We start from the raw sequence: 17,069 nt of genomic DNA, 5'->3' as shown, positions 1-17,069 counted from the left end.
TTGTACCCAGATAATACGGTATGTAATGTTAATCTTAAGAGTGAGCTACAATCTGATTATATTGTTATGGCAGCTTTTCAGTTTGTAGTCTTAATTAAATTCACATGTTAGTGATTATGTACTTTTTTACTCATAAACAGGTTTCTATAGTAACGTCAATTCTTCATTATATTGTGTAATGAAACCTCCCTAATTTAAGATAATTTGAAATCACTGTCTGGCTTCTTTTGACTGAAGTGGTTAACCCTCCTGTTGTTTTCTTGTCATCCATGCAACTTTTGTCCTCCCTGTTCAAAATGGACCCGATCTGGTTTCATAAAGCATAGTGTATAAATTATCACCCAATTGTGTTTGACCTTTTTTACCTGTCTTTACGGGTCAAAATTGACCCGAAGATAACAGGAGGGTTCAAGACACACACCACTGTGCGCACACCACTGTGCACGCTCCATTGTGACCAGAGGACTGTTGAGAAACAGTACTAATACTTAAAAGCTTTAAACCCTCACTCCCAGTGGTGCAGTAGTTTACTAATTCTGTCAGTGTGGTTGAGTTTCAGTGTGTTGGTGTGTCTCCATACACATATGTGTGTAGTAAATGAGTCTACTGTGGAAAGTAACTGTTTTTCATGCTCATACTTTTCTAAGGGGGCTTATAAGCCCCTTCAGCCATGACTAAAGCTTTTCTCCCACTTTAAAAAATGCCTCTGCCAGCAACTTTAACCTCCCTGGGGTGATTTCTAACTCTTTATCCATGGTGCCATACAAGGATTTGCAACTATTTTCCGGCCATATGTTATACCTTTTATATTTAAAGTTCTTTAAGCCGGTATTCGCCTTCTGAGTTAATTCCATCCTCCACATTCTTACACACCAAATGAATCTGAATAAAGACTCTAAAGACGGATAAACAACTGTATAGGTGCTATAAGAAAATGGCAGATAATTGGAACTGTGAAAACACAGCAGTTCCTCCATCATGTCTTAAGTTCAGCTGAATAACTTTTTAACCGAAAACAAAATTACCTATCATGTTAAGGGCACTTTGCAGACACAGGTAGTTCTAAAATCACAATAGTAGCAACCACATGACCTGTGACAACATATTCAATTGTTATTACAATGGTGAGTGTGTTAATTAAGGGGCATTCAGTACAGTCAGCACCACATTTACACAAGGTTTTAATGTATCACAAGGAAAGCATTTTTTTAAATTTTTTTTTATTCAAATTAATTGAGAGTATGTCTCAGGCCATGGGAATTATATTGCTTCAGCTAAAAGTGATACCTGTATCCCTTTGTCACAAAGAGGGAACGTTTCAGAATGTATTATTGTGCCATTTTCACAAAGGGAACAGACTTGCCATTTTTATACCAAGAATACTTTTGATGTAGTCACTGTGCATGGCTATGAGCTCAGTTGAGGACACCTTAGTGGAAGTAATTTTCTGCTTCCTCCTTGTTAGAGAGCTTTCAGAAGAGATTTTGTATTTAATTGAATCCAACATCTTCCTGCTCTGTTTAATCCATTATTACTCTGGTAGATTTGTAGATGTTTAGATGTTGTCTAGAAGTAACTGAACTGAGAGGCCAGGAGAAAGCAGGTTGAAAGCAGTCTGAGGAAAAACTGTTGTTGATGTTAGAACCTCCCTCTCTGAGTTGGTTCTTCATTCAGATGTTTGACCGTTTGAATGTACAGTATTTTAGTAATTTATCACAGCATTTGTTGAGAGGATAACTACAGTATTCATTTTTTTAACAGTGCTAGACAAGTGCACAGCAACAAACATGTTGAACTCTCATCTGTTAACCCACTTTTATCTTTGTTATGATTATCATCAATATAGCCACCAACATCCATGCACATCCTCTACAATATGTGTATTGTCGTCTTCCCTGACACTGAACTGTCATTCTAAATTTCTTCAAGCTTGCTCTTTCCAGGGACATTTAATATTTGTCTAAGTAAGTAAGACATTTTTATTTGTCTAAGTCTTTTATGGGAACCAAGATAAATTGTCAGACTGACAGTGAACACCTGTTAGCTGATATCACTGAGACAGAGAGAGAGTGCGTTAAGTGGGTGTAGATGACAGATTTACAGTGGCAAACAGTAACACACAGAAGATCTGAGACAAATGGTTAGAAAAGTTAAAGAAAAGTTAGAGACAGTCAGGCACACAGCTGAGATGTGAGTCAGCAACAATACAGATATATGAGGCAGCAACCAAACAGATGTCTGCCACAGCACAACTTTCATGTCTGGACTGCAAGTGATTTCTCTCTCACCCAGGGTGGTTTCCAACTATCCAACTTAGCAGAGTTTGTCTTCTTGATTTGATGAACTTTGACCTGATGTGACATAATGGATTTATCAATGACAATGACAGTTAGTTAATCAGTTACTTAGCTACATAGCAGAGATTACAATTGGTGTTTGTATTTACTTCAGATATCTGTAATCACCTTTTTGTTTAATAGTTTTGGATGGCAGCAATTTAATGATTACTCCAAGAAGAAAATTAGATGAAAATAAATGAAATGTCAATTATCTGTAACTGTAAATAACAGGTCTAGCCTACTTTTACTTTTTACTTATTTTTCACTCGTTTAAAATATTTGAGGCCTCAGTGCCGAACTATTATGATGGCATAATATCATTTTTATAAACTGAACATGATAGACCCCCACTCTCTTGTTCATTAGATGATGTTAGAATGATTTTACAGAGTACAGACACCAGCTTTTAGAGAGCAAGACCATGACAGGTGCACAGTAAGGTACCTTTTTTCGACTGAGCCGCTCATTTTGAATCAGTGAGAAGAGAACAGATAAAAAAACAAATGCAATCTCTCGTGACTGTTTTAACTTGGGCAGAAAATTGAAGGTTTATGTGGCACCCAATTTTCTAGTAGTAAATAGGCTGATTGAAAAAATGTTTATTCGGGGCCTTTTAAAGAATTTCAAAACAAGTTCAATTATGAGTAAAATTAAACAGCAAAAATGAATTGCCATGATGTGACTTATTGATGCCCGATTAATGCTGTAATCTTGTCACATTAACATATATTTTCCAAAGCAGTAGTTGATGGAGTGTCATACTGATTTGCATTTTATCAACTCTTCAGAAATTCACTTCCAAATTGTGCAGCAGTTGGATGGAGCTATTGCAAAATTGAACAGACTGTCCAGATTGCTTCCTGTTGGCGTCAACACACATTCAGTATAGTTAGAAATACCAGGGGCTTCATTTCAGCCCTCCAGAGGAAACCATCTGCTGCCATTCATTTTTGTACATAAAACTACTCAAAATTTGTAGATTGGAACTGCCTGATTGAAAGGCTCAGCAAAACAAGAGCAAATTATGTCAAAAAATATAATTACATGCATGCATTACAAAATGATCATGGTGATGTAAACTACATGTTGACAGCAGGAAATTATTTCAATTATACTGTCAGTTTACTTAGAACATTTATCTTACCATTTCACATTATGAAGTGCCATGTTTTTTTTTCTCGTTTTTTTTTTACTGTTTTCTCAAACGCCTTTCATTTAACTTTTCCACTCTGTAGAGATCTCATCATACTGTCAAAATGTATTCTCAGTTACCACACTCTTTGAAGGTGCTATATTAAGAATAGCCCCAGCGTTTCTACTCCACTTTGTACCTCAAGAGGCAATACTGAGTCACTGTAGTGTCCAGTCTGCGTTCAACCTAACATGTGAGGATGAAGAAGCTCACTGCTTACAGTCAATCTGCACTATGTCAAAATATCAAAATGCTAGAGCCAGCGGTAAATGACGCGAATCTACCTCATCAGATCATGTTCTCCCCAGTGTGACAACAGATGTTGACTGGCTGATCCTCCAGGTGTTGCGCTGCTGGTGGCTGAGGTGAGCGGTTTGTCTCACCTGGCCAGCAGCTCCAAAACATCTCTGAGAACATCAGAGCAAATTTCCAAACAATGTTTATTTGGATAAACTGACCACATTGTGAATAATATAATAATATTTATTTATATTATAATATTTAATTTCTTGCCTTACAAATATGAAAACGTGACATAATAATGATCCTAGATGACAACTTTTAACCTGGTTCAAAATATCTTCTCATGTTCTCTTCTCTCTTCAAACCTACTTCTTCATCCTCTTACGTTAGACTGAGGGCAGACTGGACACTACACTGACTCATTATCACCTCTTGAGGTACAAAAGTACTATTACAAGACACAAGGGCTGGTGATATTTGACATATAGCACCTGCTTTGCATTTAAGGTGTAAAAAAAACTGTCCCTGAATATAGGATGCAAAAGAAGACAAGAACAGATGGAGGAATCACTCACTCTAGCCAATCAGGGTGTGAAATGTCCATTTAAAGTTTTTTGACATTTAGAAGATTGCTGCATTTGAAGTTGAAAGTTGAAATAAGTTCAAATAGTAGACTGTTTATGTTGGTTGATCATCACATGAAGCCCAAGTCTCCAGGGTGGAACTGTTTCTAATTCAATCCAGTCACACTGCCATCCATTTCCCCTCACCTTGGCTCCTCTCACCGCCTGCTGCTTTCTGTTAATGGAGATATCACTTCCTCCCGCCTCCTCCTTCCTATACCCTTCTCTGTTCTCTCTTTGTTGCCCTTACCCACCACTCCACTTTCACTTCACTTCTTTGAAATCCGTCTGTTGTGCCTCTTCATTGGCCTACTCAGTGAAACTAATCGACAGTAAGCCATCACTAAGAGGACTATGCATTTCTTTTTCTGCAGAAAGTAATCAGAGCCATTGTTGGTTATCCAACACAAACTCGCTGTCTCTCTCTCGTACTATAAATCAACAAATGATTCATAACACGCAGAAGAGGAAGATGAGGAAGAAAACAAAAAAGGTTTATCATTGAATGCAATACTGGAAGGCGGGCAAACGGTTTCTTTAAGCGAGGTTCTGTATTTCCTTGTAGTGAATGCCAAGCACTCTAATGGCAGACAATTGACATTTTGTAACTCCTCGGATATTGCTTTAGCTCTGGCATCAGGAAATGCCACAGCTGTAAAAAAAACAACAACAAAAAACCATAATTATGGAATTAAACATCCTCAAATTTTTTTTTCTCTTCTTTTCAGTCATATATATAATGTTACAATGTCAGATGCATCAAATAAGAGGTTAAAATATGTAGAAGTAATCCCTGTGAGCAAATAGTACTGGCTTCAGACTACTGAATGCTAATATTTCCAGTGGTTTTTTTTTACTACTTTCAGCCCGAGCCGATGTGTGCTTGTGACAGCTTTCTTTATATGGTCATCTGCTCCATGCACAGTGTGTGAGTTCGCTGCTCCACTGTTAAAATTATGGCATTTTTCAATGACTCTGTTACACAGCTGTGCAAAGTAAAATAAGTAGTTTACATGCTGGTAGTATTCCGGTTCTTCTGCATGTTTCTGCTTGTACTATTCCCCCCTGCATTATTTCTAACTGGTCGTCTGAACAAACAGTTCTAAATATTCCAACATAATATGTTGTTGTTTGAAATGTTTTTTAGTGCCACTGACAAAGCTCTGCTAATTCAGTGAGGAACACATTTCACTTGCTGTAAATTTGATTTCCTGTAAATTAAAGTCTCACTTTGTTTAGTAATTTAAAATGTTTTTGATTTAAAGCAGTAAAGCAGGAAATGTTTGGTTTGCATTGGCGGTAATTTAACACGACTGTGATATGGCTGCCCCTTGGCAGGCTTCCTGAAACCTGGCCAATCAGAACAGAATAAGCTCACTGAGAGGGGGTCCTTAAAGACACAGGTGATGAAATGGACTGTTCAGAGACAGAGGCTGAACTGAGGGGCTGCATAAAGGACAAGTATAAGATAAATAAGGAGCATTTCGAACTGTGAATTATGCAAAGCCATTCTGGTGGAGTCCAAAAATAAAAAATTAGAGCTGGAAATGAGCATAATAGGGGACTCTTTAAAGTGTAATTACACCAATTACTTTTGTTTGAAATGAACTTAATGCAAATAGTGTGTTAAGTTAGTAGTTAGTGCTAATTAAACATTTAATGTAGCAAAGTGATGCATTAAGTAAAGAATTGTCATCTTCTTTCAATGACATGACATTAGGTCCAAAAATAATTTTAGATTACTGTCATACTTTCATGTTTGAATACTGGCAATATATAGTCTATTATGTGTTAAGCCAGTGGTCTCCAACCCTGCTCCTGGAGAGCTACTGCCCTGCAACACACATTCTAATAATGAACTCGTTATCAAGCCCGTTGACAAGCTTCAGCTGCTTTTCTGTTTGTTGGTTTTAGACTTAGGTAGATCCCATTTACACCTAAAAACAATTGATTTTCAGCTGAACAACTTGATTTGAGGGCAGCAGAAACAAGCTGTGAACAAAATACTGATATATTATAACTTTTTAAGTTGACATGGTGTCAGCAAACAGCTGGCTATTTACATGCAAATACTGTAGCAGGTACAGTGCAACACTAGTGTTCATTTAGAGTGGAGTTTGTGCCTACTGTACCTTTTAGCTCTGTTCTGGACCTCCACCATCCCTGATGGGTCATTAGTTGCTAAACACTTTAGAGTGTTCACCAGCTAGTTGCTAATTTCTATGTTTACAGTTTAGTGCTAAAGATGTAGCATTGATTGTTGGAGCTTTTTCACTAAAAAGAGCTGCCTGCTGTGTCTAAAAACAATCCCTTTCACAATCATGTGATCCATTGTTAAACATAAATTAAATAAATTATAACCTCTTCATGCTGTTCCTTTCTCTCTGTTTTGGATTTGGATGATTACATTTTTCCTGTTCAGAATTGTTGTCATTTTCTGAAACAACTCCACCCACTTACCTCAAGTCCCCATATGATTTTGCTGACTCATCAGTTCCACCAGAATTATAAACTGGCTGAGTTTTATCTCACACTCACAAAGAGATGCATACCACCAAAGACTACTAACTTCTTATCCCCCTATTCCTTTGCTGTTCATTCCTCTCTCTGTGATTATTTGTATTTCTCTCTCTCCTGTCTTTTAATAGCGGGTAAATCACATTTTTTACCTTTTAAAATTTGTTCTCATTATTATTATTTTTTCTGTGGCCAGCCTCTACAGTATGCTCACCAACTCAAACACTTTGTTTTCAGATATACTCAAATAACTCTGAAGTTGTGGATGCCTATACTCTTTGCACTTCTATGTGCAAAATATTTGATGCCAATTAAACAAAGTGTCTTTGCTTCTTTCCTCAGTTTGTTTTGATGTAGTCCACAACGGACAGGCAAAAGGAGGGAGCTGTACGTTGCAGAGCAATTATGGCACATCTGTATCTCACATACTGTTGTTCAGATAGGAAACAACTTCAAAATTCAGTTGATGGGATTGTGGAAAAAGCCAAATTAAATCAAAAATATCTGTAAATCCATTTACAACTGGGGAGGTGAGGGGGGGTTTATGGTTGGCGGAGATTGGAGTTTATGGACTCTTTAATTAGTTGTTAAGAAAAAAACAACAACACTGTCTGCACAAGGAGGAAGGGTCCTGGGAGAGAGTGAGTGGGAAGAAATAATGTTGTGAAAATGACCTGGCACTGGCCAGCTCCAACAGAGTTCTGCTTAAAGTGCAGTACTTATATGCAGCAGTCAATATACCTAATTACTCTGTTCTTGCTAACTGCATCTTACACTTGAGCACTGGGACTGTAAAAGTCAGAGTTGATGCTCACAGTACTTATGGACCTAATGTAATGATTTGTCCCCCTCCTCTCTTGGGTGCTACTGCTGTTGTAGTTGGTTCCCTTCTAATTCATTGTAATGCATTTAACCGTAATTTTACTGTGCAAGTCAATGTTTCTCAGTGCTGACACATTTATGAACGGTCCCCAAACTGCCTAATTTACATATGTACCTAATACTGTGTTTTACAAGCAAGCTGTACCTTGCTTGTAAAACAGTATGGTTTCTGGTCACTGAAACAAAAGATAAACTGATTGCAGTGTCCTGAGAAATAAGGTGGTAAAGTAAAGCAAAGGTTTAAGTAAAAAAGTGTAGTACCTTGTGTAGTGTATTTTGGTGAAAACTGCATTATATTTAAGGACATTCTGACCTTATAAAGTAATGACAGGGAATGTATCAGCAAACAGTTGCCTGTTTACACATCCAAGAGATATAGGGCAACATTAGCATTCAATATCGTGTTTCTGACCACCTGACAAAATCTTGAGAAAAATATGCTTGGCAGGTAGTGTACATTTGAGGTTTTTTGTGGCTCTTTTGGGTATATCGCTACAAGTGTGCTCTTTCTTGTTAGTCATTTGGTTCATTTTAAAAATATTCATTATTGCAGCTTTAAGGAGAGTATATTTCCCCCCTTGATCACTGAGTGACAGCAATCTAAAATATAAAGCTACTCTTCTGTTTCTGTTTTACATGTTACGTTATAACATTGACCTCTGACAAATACTTAAAGATGCCCTCTACACATGCTATAATACTTTGCTTAGAATAATAATTTGTACCTGATATGGGTTTTCCATCAAAAAGTACAGTTACCTTTAAAGAATACATTCACTGCCTCTCATTGAAAATGACAGAATCTAAGAATATGCAATGTTTTTCTTTTCAAAGGGCTTCAAATTTCCACATCATACGTAAGTTAATACTGGACCACAACTGGCTCAAAAGTAGCTGTGATATCACAAATCATGCTTGTAGGCATTTTTCCTGAAGTCAGATTTTTGGTAAGCACCTGGAAACTTTCCCTCTTCAGCAGGTGAATGTGAAAACAGCATTCCATGGTCAAACTCTGCACATACATCATTTTTCACAGTGAAGCTCAAGCATCCCACTGAAGGGAGAGGAACAACAGATTTTTGAGTGGAAAGGGACTTTAATGTTGTCCTCTATGTTAGTAAGAAGGTACAGTGCAGTTGCCTTAACTAACAGCTAACAGTAACATATTAGGTTTGTGAGGGGATGTGTTTTTCTCTGCATACACTAACACAGTATTAAAGATTTTTTGACATACTAATGATCTCTGACTCCATGCTGTAAACTCTGCACAGAGGTGTTGAAGTCATTTACTTCCCAGCAATGAGTGACATCTAAAGAATTATGCTGGGGATGTTTTCAGACACACTAATGACTTGTATTTAACTTGTCCATGTCTGCTCATGCTGTGTTATAACGGCTACACATAATTAACTCCTACATACAGTAGCCATCAATTAATCTTAGACGTGTGATATAACGAGAATCACCATTGACCACTGAAGCAATTATCACCTTCTAACTGGGCTGAATGGATCTGAATCTGCAGTTTTAATTCTCTGACTGCTTTTTATTATGAAACTAACAGCATCATAAACACTTTCCCACATGGACACATCACTATAAGAGACAGGGATGAGATGGTTTATTTTAACTACCTCATTAGTGGAAGGAAGAATAAAAAACATGATTAATTATCGCAATACCCATCCTGTGTAATGGGACAATCTACATTTTTCCAAATTTCTACAAATACAAAAAAAATAATGTGTAATATTCTTTGTGAGATAATAGTATAATAGTATTTTTAATTCTCCCACGTTTGTAATTTTTATTCAAATTAACATGCTTGCACAACAATAATTGAATGCAAGTCTGCAGTAGAAAATTCATGTTCTGTAAATTAAGCTGTAAAGAGAAAGAAGGGAAAGCTTTATCTCTGGCTGACTATGAGATAATGTATGAAGACCACACCATCATTGAATAAGATGTCATTAAAATTTATAGCAAAGATATTTATAATCTTTTAAAAGAATATAGCATCAGAAAAGTCGGATTTGTACCATTTGATTTGCTTTAATATATCTCTTTACAATATTTTTTTGGGAGAAATCACTGTCATCACTGATCCCCTCATAAGATATCTGCTGTGGCATTTTTGTGGCAACTCTTTTCTATGTCTGAAAATATTTAGTGGCATTTTTCTGTTACGTGACAGTTGACAGAAAAGACCGACGGGGGGGAAAAAAGGGAAGAAAAAGGGTGATGACATGGGACAAATGTGACCTTTTTACACTTATTGGATGCTTTTGATGATAGAGAGAGACAGGCAACACAGGGTGAGGTGAGGATAGTGACACGTGGAAAAGGTCCCCATCCACTTGGATCAGACGATTGAGACGATTATGTGGACGCCACTGCTACTGTAGATTGTTCCATACATGCGAAGGATGGAGTCTCCTTCAATCAGAGCTATAATTTAATGACGTGTGATGTCTGGCATTTAATGTCTCCAATTGGAATTCAATTTAATATGTTTAATAGGAAAATAAATTGAGGGATTTGTGAAGGCCTACAGGCTTTTCTTCATACAGGAAGTGATCACTATGCCTCTCTTCTATCTTTGAGTGCCCCATTTTCTCTCTGACTTCCTTCCTCTATTATCCCCCCTCCTCACCCTAGCCCTTAACCATTGCCTCCAGTATTCCTGCTTCTGCTTCCCTACTTTTTTCTCTTTTAATTCCATCTCTATATTAACCCTTTCTTTTTTCCTCTTTTCATCCACTTTCCTCATGTCCCCACATTTTGTAATGACGTGCTCTCACTCCCTCTGTTGCAGTCACACAGCTAGTCGCCCATTAATGCAGAGCTGTATTTTTGTGAAGACACTATAATTAATCATCTATCTGTGTTGGTGCATGGGCATGTAGGTGTGAGGGTGACCATGTGTGTGTTTTATCTGTGCGCTCACCCAAGTTTAATTACCACTCATTATATTATTCTCCAGGGTTTTATCATTATTCTGTTACACTACTGAAATATTTATGTGGTCTGTGATATTGTTTGTATTTCTATTCTGAGCAGCCCTTTCTGATTTACTCCACTTCTTTCATCCTCCTCTCTCATATTTCTATTATGGGCGTAGTGTACATTATCTCACTTCCCCCTTGTGTTGCCTGGTGGTGCTGTATTACTGCACCAGGGGTATTTATGATGCACTGTAGGGCTTTTTTTCGTAAATCATGCAGCGAGGCAGGATGGCAGTCTAGTGTACTCTGTCCAGTGAGTCGGGGGACATGCCAACACACTTTTAGTAAATATACAGCCAGGCTTGCCCTATGGCACACTTGGACAGTGGATATGTTTAGAAAGGGTATATTACCATGCATTATAGATGTTACTGTTAGAGGCTGTAACAATAATGATCAATCACATCCCTTTACACACAAGGCCTTCCCCATCATTACGCACTTGAGTTTGAATATCTATGCAGCAGCTCAAATATGCTGTCCTGAGCAGATGATGCCTCTTTTAAAGATGAATTCGCTTTCCTGAACATATTGAAGATCCGCGTGGAGTAATGCACAATTTTACTAAGCATCACAATGATTCATACAATTACCATTTGCACTTAAATATCATCACAGTGCCTGAAATGCAATAAAAGCTGAATTTAAAATGTGGTCTGGTGTACTTTAGTTAGATTTTCCTTTTTATATGCAACACTGAATGCAGTAGAAGTAGAAGATATATGACACCAGACTTGTTAAAAAGATTACATGTTACCCAGTGCTTTTTCATGGAAACACAGGCAGAAGATTTGTGGGAAGGGATGGCCCTGAGAGAGTTATTAGTGGAGAGAGAGGTTTTTAGTGACCTTTTGATTTTTCAACTGTGTAAATTGTTTTTAATGCATTAATCTCTAACATGCTTGTTAGATTAGCTGTAGAAACTGTGTGGAATAATAAATGATAACTAACAGGTGTTAACATAATCACAGAGGTTTCTGGGGTTATTTCTGCAGCTGTCTGGTGCTGGTTGTACAAAACTTGGCCAGCAGATCTAATTGTGCCTTGACAAAGCAGAACATCACTTTAATTAGAGAGGGTAGATGGAACAGATACAATCCGTCTTCAAATGGCTGTAAAGAGAATCACTAGGGTAAAGGCCGTCGGAATAGACTACCAACTGTTCTGGACCATAAGCATCTCTCATTAATTTTCACTCCCTCTCTTGGAATAAACTGTTTTTTTCTCTCTCTGATCACATGTCAGCTGGTTGAAGGATATAGAATGACCTTCACTAAATTAAGTGAGCAAAGTATTGTGTTACTCCAAGCAGGTCGACGCGTAATTATAGAGACACAATTACATTATATCCCTTCATTTTTATCCCTTTATACCTCTTCTTTTCTCCATTGTTTTAAAATTATTTTTACCCGTTTCATGATATACATATCTTTTATTTTGTTTTTATCATCTTTCATTTAAGTTTTGCCTTCAGTTCATTCTAATTACTGCTTTAATCTTCTATATTCTATTACCTTCAGAGGTAATTTGAATTTGTGCTCTTCTGTCTGTGACGGCACTTTGTCCTGTAAATTAACTTTCTTTCTTCTTCTTCTTCTTCTATCTATGAAAAGATTACTCTACTCCACTGCAACAAATGACATCATAGTAATCAAATAAAGGCCAGATCAGAAAAGGATTTGATGTGATTTGACTTGATCAGTACATTGATGGAGCAGTAGGAAGTGCCTCTCAGGATATGAGTTGGGACCGAAATTAAATGCAGATTATCAACAGGCTACGTCTCTACAGTAGTATGTTTTGTCCCAGGGGACAGCGGTAGCAGATATTTTGATTTCAGTATCACGATGGATAAGTTGACTGCAGTAATGCTATTTACAGAAAATGTTGTTACTGGGTTTCTGTGTGCACATTACTGTCATATCAGATGTTATCCAGTGCCCTTCTGGATCCACTTTTAGACTGTTTGTCCTACTAAGTGAATTAGTCCTCCATAATGTCCAGTGTGATGCTGTAATGGCTGCTTAGGAAATGACGAAAGATGCCATGCATGTTGCATTCAATGACACTTATTAAAGGAGGAATCGCACGCTACAACAATGGCCTTTTAGTATCAGAAATAATCCTATGGAAAACTGTGCAGTGTATTTTTAACAGGGCTGACTTCAAATGTAAGCTTACCTTATGTTTTGTTTCATTCCTGCAGCTCAGTACTGGGAAGCCAAAGATGAGTACCTTAAACACATCACTAATGGCTTTACAGTACTACATGTCATGAAAGCCATTTTGGAAATAGCCCATTTCCATGGTCTGATGTGTGCTCTTTCTACAAAACAGCTCTTTATATTAGACTCCCTTTAAAGAGTCAAAGCTCTGCTGCCTCGACCGCCACCCAATTTGTTTTGGATAAATGTAAGACCTTGAGCCAGAAATTGAACCTGCCATCCATGAGTAAACTGCACTAGCTGTGGGCTGCTATTAGACTTACTGAAGACATCTTCAAATGTAAATAAAAAGCTATGTGAGCATGATGAGCAGTATGTATTTACAGTGACATAGGAATGAAAAATCACCATTTGTATAATCTATTATAAAGTCACCTCAGCAGTTCAATCTGTCATGGTCTTGGTTTTGGAGAATCTCTTTATAAGATAATTTGAGTTCATTTCATCAGCTTTTCACAACAACCTCCCAGCCCTCCCCCAAAACAACAACTTTCACAATAAAACAGAAGAAAAAATCCAAGGTAGGCCTTAGAAGTAAAAGATAGTAGCTGTGCCTACAATACACCAATAAAGTGTGTATGCAAGTGTGCTTTAATCTACCATTTGCCAACCATTACATGTAAAATATTTCAGGTGTTAATATATCTAAACGCCCCTTGAAGGCAGATCTCCACGCTCCTCTCCACTTTCCAGCAGAGCAGAGTCCTGCTGTGTGCTGCAGTGCTTTCGGTCTCCTGCATGAGCATGAGATGAGACTCCTAGTATGAATAATGTCTTCCCTTGTGGTTCCCTTTTGCTCCCTATAATCCACTGTCTACTCTCACGGCAGGGCGAGAGTCTCATCCAAAATGATCAGTAGGTTTTTGTCATAGGATTGAAGGAGTAGAAGGCAAATATTCATGAGAACTAATACACCGGTGATATTATCTCCGTTTGTTGTTTAGTTTAATCTTATCTGTAAGGTGTGGTTTACATCGTTATAAACAATAATAAACCACAGAAAAAGCATTTTCAGTTATTAAGTGTCTAAGTTTAACTACTAAGTTTACAAGTTTTTACATTTAGTTCTCACTTTACATCGCTTACTTAAATTTGTCCAGTCAAAGCATTTACTTTATAGATCCTTTATGCAGGCATTAAGGATTCCTGTTTTTCTTTGACCCTGTTCCATACACACAGTATGGTGACGAGCAGGGGAGTGTAATGCAATAGTAGCGCAAAACTGGTGAAATTTGTCCAAACAGATAAAACACTGTGAGAAGGTTTTATGAACAGTTTGATGCATTTTAAATCACTGCCAGCTGGACATGTCATCTGCTCATTGGCATGAGACAAAGCTTTTCTCTTCAGTGGATTGAAAGGTCAAGTTGACATCCCAGCTCCCAGCAGAGAGTGACACTTGTACACCAGAGATGTTTGTGTACAGTATGTGTGTGCGTTTGTGTGCCTGTATACAAAAGTACACATGGACATATGGTTGTTCTTGTGGCTTGTGCATCAGTCTCTATCTACTTGTGAGGTCCTGCTGCGAGAAAGTGGGAGGAAGTTTAATTTACACCAGCAGTAATTATGTGTGATGGCGATCTTTGTTAATCTCTAGCTCATCTTCTCAACTGTTCAATCACATTTGTGGCACAGTTCTTACAGTCTCTTTTTTGTAGAACACCAGGAGAGACAAGCGGAAACATAGACAGAGAGAGAAAAAAGAAACAACGAGAAAGCACTAAAGAGGAGGATGATGGTGCTGGAGGAAGGGCGGCGTCAAAACGCAGCTTAACACAGAGTCGGATATAGATTCTGCAGATCACTGTGGCAGTATGTCTGGGTTAAGATTACAGTTTAGAACTGTGTCACAAAAAAATAATGGGCTGATGGATAAAAAAAGTGAGACTACTATTGTTTCCCCAACTAAGTCATGGCAGAAGTTTATAGCTTTGCTGATGCCATCAAGCGCAAATGGCTTAGTACCTGGTGAGGAGACACATGACTGTCTACAACCTCCCAAGGCCAACAGAGAGAGTTATAGTGACAGGAAGAGGCTTGTAATTTCTTAACTTAGTTGGGTATTTACTAGACTACAACTGTTAATAAGCCCAGTGACAGTCCATCTGATTTGCATAAAGTACAGCTAAAACAGATCTGATGGCAGGCTGTTGTGACATGTGTTGCACCTGTCTGGAAACTAATAGAGCGTGTGTAGAATAGAGTGGTTGCTGCTGCAGAACTTGAAATATCGGTTGAAGGGGGATACACTTCTGCAACTGCAAATGTGCTCTCCTTCCTGCCTGAGGAAGTGCAGGCCATTAAAAGTCAGGAAAAATAGCAAGATGGACCCGCGGGAAACAGAAAGGTAAAGTCCTGTGAAAAAAAAAACAGGCTATTGCATCAGTGCACTTTTGTCTTTTGATGTGCTGCTGAACTGAGAGCTCTGCTAAAGGAACTTTGTAATACGTCTTGTAAATTGTGTTTCTCTCTCTTTCCCTCTCTAACTGCTCTGGCCTGGCTATAGTCTCTCATCCTCTGTATATGTATGGAGACTTTACACATCTGCTGTAGATGTTAGTCCGTGGTGATAAATCGGGTGCAGCGGATATTTCAATAAATTTCCATTCCCTCCTGCCATATTTTGTAAAATATAAAAGGGGTATCCTCTAAACAAGAATGACTTAAAATATACTGCATGGGACCATACGTGGTGCCGCTTTTCTTCCATTTCACCTTGCTTTAGTAAGTATGGACAACAACAATTTGACTCTGCATAATAAAGGACAACACTCTGAGTAAAAAAAGAAAAGAAAAGAAAAACAGGGATTTTGTTATTTGCAAACCCTGTGCTCTGTTAGAGTACACAGAAGCCTTTTTTCTTTAAAAAAACTATACAATATCAATCAATATTTTCCCCCACAATGCTCACCCTCTGAATTACATGAGTCCATCTGTCATCTGTAAAAACCTCAGAGATCAATCACAAACCACAGTGATTATCCCAACTTAATGTTTAAAAAAAGTTTCCTTAAATTCCATTTTCTCCTACTCTGTCCTCATGGAGTGACTCGACCCATTTGGATACAGTGATGGACATGAGGGTAAAAATGTAATGGCGTTACAATAACATCTGTTAGAAAACTGCTATCAACTAAAATGTGCATCCATCCTTTTTTCCTCTTCTTCCTTCTCTTCCACAGTCAACAAGCACAAGCCGTGGATAGAGACATCTTACCATGGTGTGATCACAGAGAACATGGACACGGTGTTGCTGGACCCTCCACTTGTAGCTTTGGACAAGGATGCCCCGGTCCCCTTTGCTGGTAGGACATGCAAATGCACACAGACACACAACAACATAGTGCTCACAGAGAAACATCTGCTGTTTTTGAACACTTTGGTGCACACGCATTTTGGAAAGTTCACAGTAACACACATGCAGTGTACACATCCTCCCACACACACATTAGACAAGCATGCCTCAGTACTCTGTGCAGGCAACTGTGGCAACTTCAAACCGCAGGACAAAACTGATGATCCAACAGTTCTCTGTACTCACTGTTTGTCATGGAGACTGAATTCCATTTATCACCCTTAGCAAAGCAAAACAAATGATTTTCTTTTTGTTTTTATAAAGAGCACTGTTGTCTTATCACTGCTTACATTAGGCACCACCAGTATATGATTAAATATAAACATTCATAAAACTTCCAAAAAAAAAATGTACTTGAAACTTTATTGACTTCAGTGTTGCTATTTTATACACTCATCTGCCACTTCATGAGGAACACCTGTGCAATAGAATGCAATCCATTACAACAGCTCTGCCATAAATTTACGAAGCTTACACTTTTTCAGTTTTTGTTATTATTGAGACTGTAGTGGATGGTGGTGGTGTGCTGGGCTGGGCTGTATTAAATTGAATGGTGTGCCTAATATTTTGAGTGAGTTTATAAAACTTGTGGCCAGGGGTTGAGCTGTTTTAAACTTCCAATAAGAGGAAGATGGAGACAGATGGAGGAAAGACGGCTGAGGTTTAAGAGAATGCATTTATTTTC

At 38.0% G+C, this 17,069-nt stretch overlaps 1 protein-coding gene across 1 annotated transcript in view; it reads left to right on the top strand.

Annotated features, from left to right (window-relative positions):
- The window catches only part of LOC133990799 (calsyntenin-2-like), a 150,821-nt gene that overhangs the window by 56,972 nt on the left and 76,780 nt on the right, over positions 1-17,069 (top strand). The window contains exon 2 of the mRNA XM_062429206.1: positions 16,212-16,334. Coding sequence (XP_062285190.1) covers positions 16,212-16,334 — 123 coding nt within the window. The remainder of the gene's footprint in view (positions 1-16,211; positions 16,335-17,069) is intronic.

The sequence above is a fragment of the Scomber scombrus genome, chromosome 11 (assembly GCF_963691925.1).
Source record: "Scomber scombrus chromosome 11, fScoSco1.1, whole genome shotgun sequence".
Taxonomy (NCBI): domain Eukaryota; kingdom Metazoa; phylum Chordata; class Actinopteri; order Scombriformes; family Scombridae; genus Scomber; species Scomber scombrus.
This window is presented reverse-complemented; position numbering and strand designations above follow the sequence as displayed.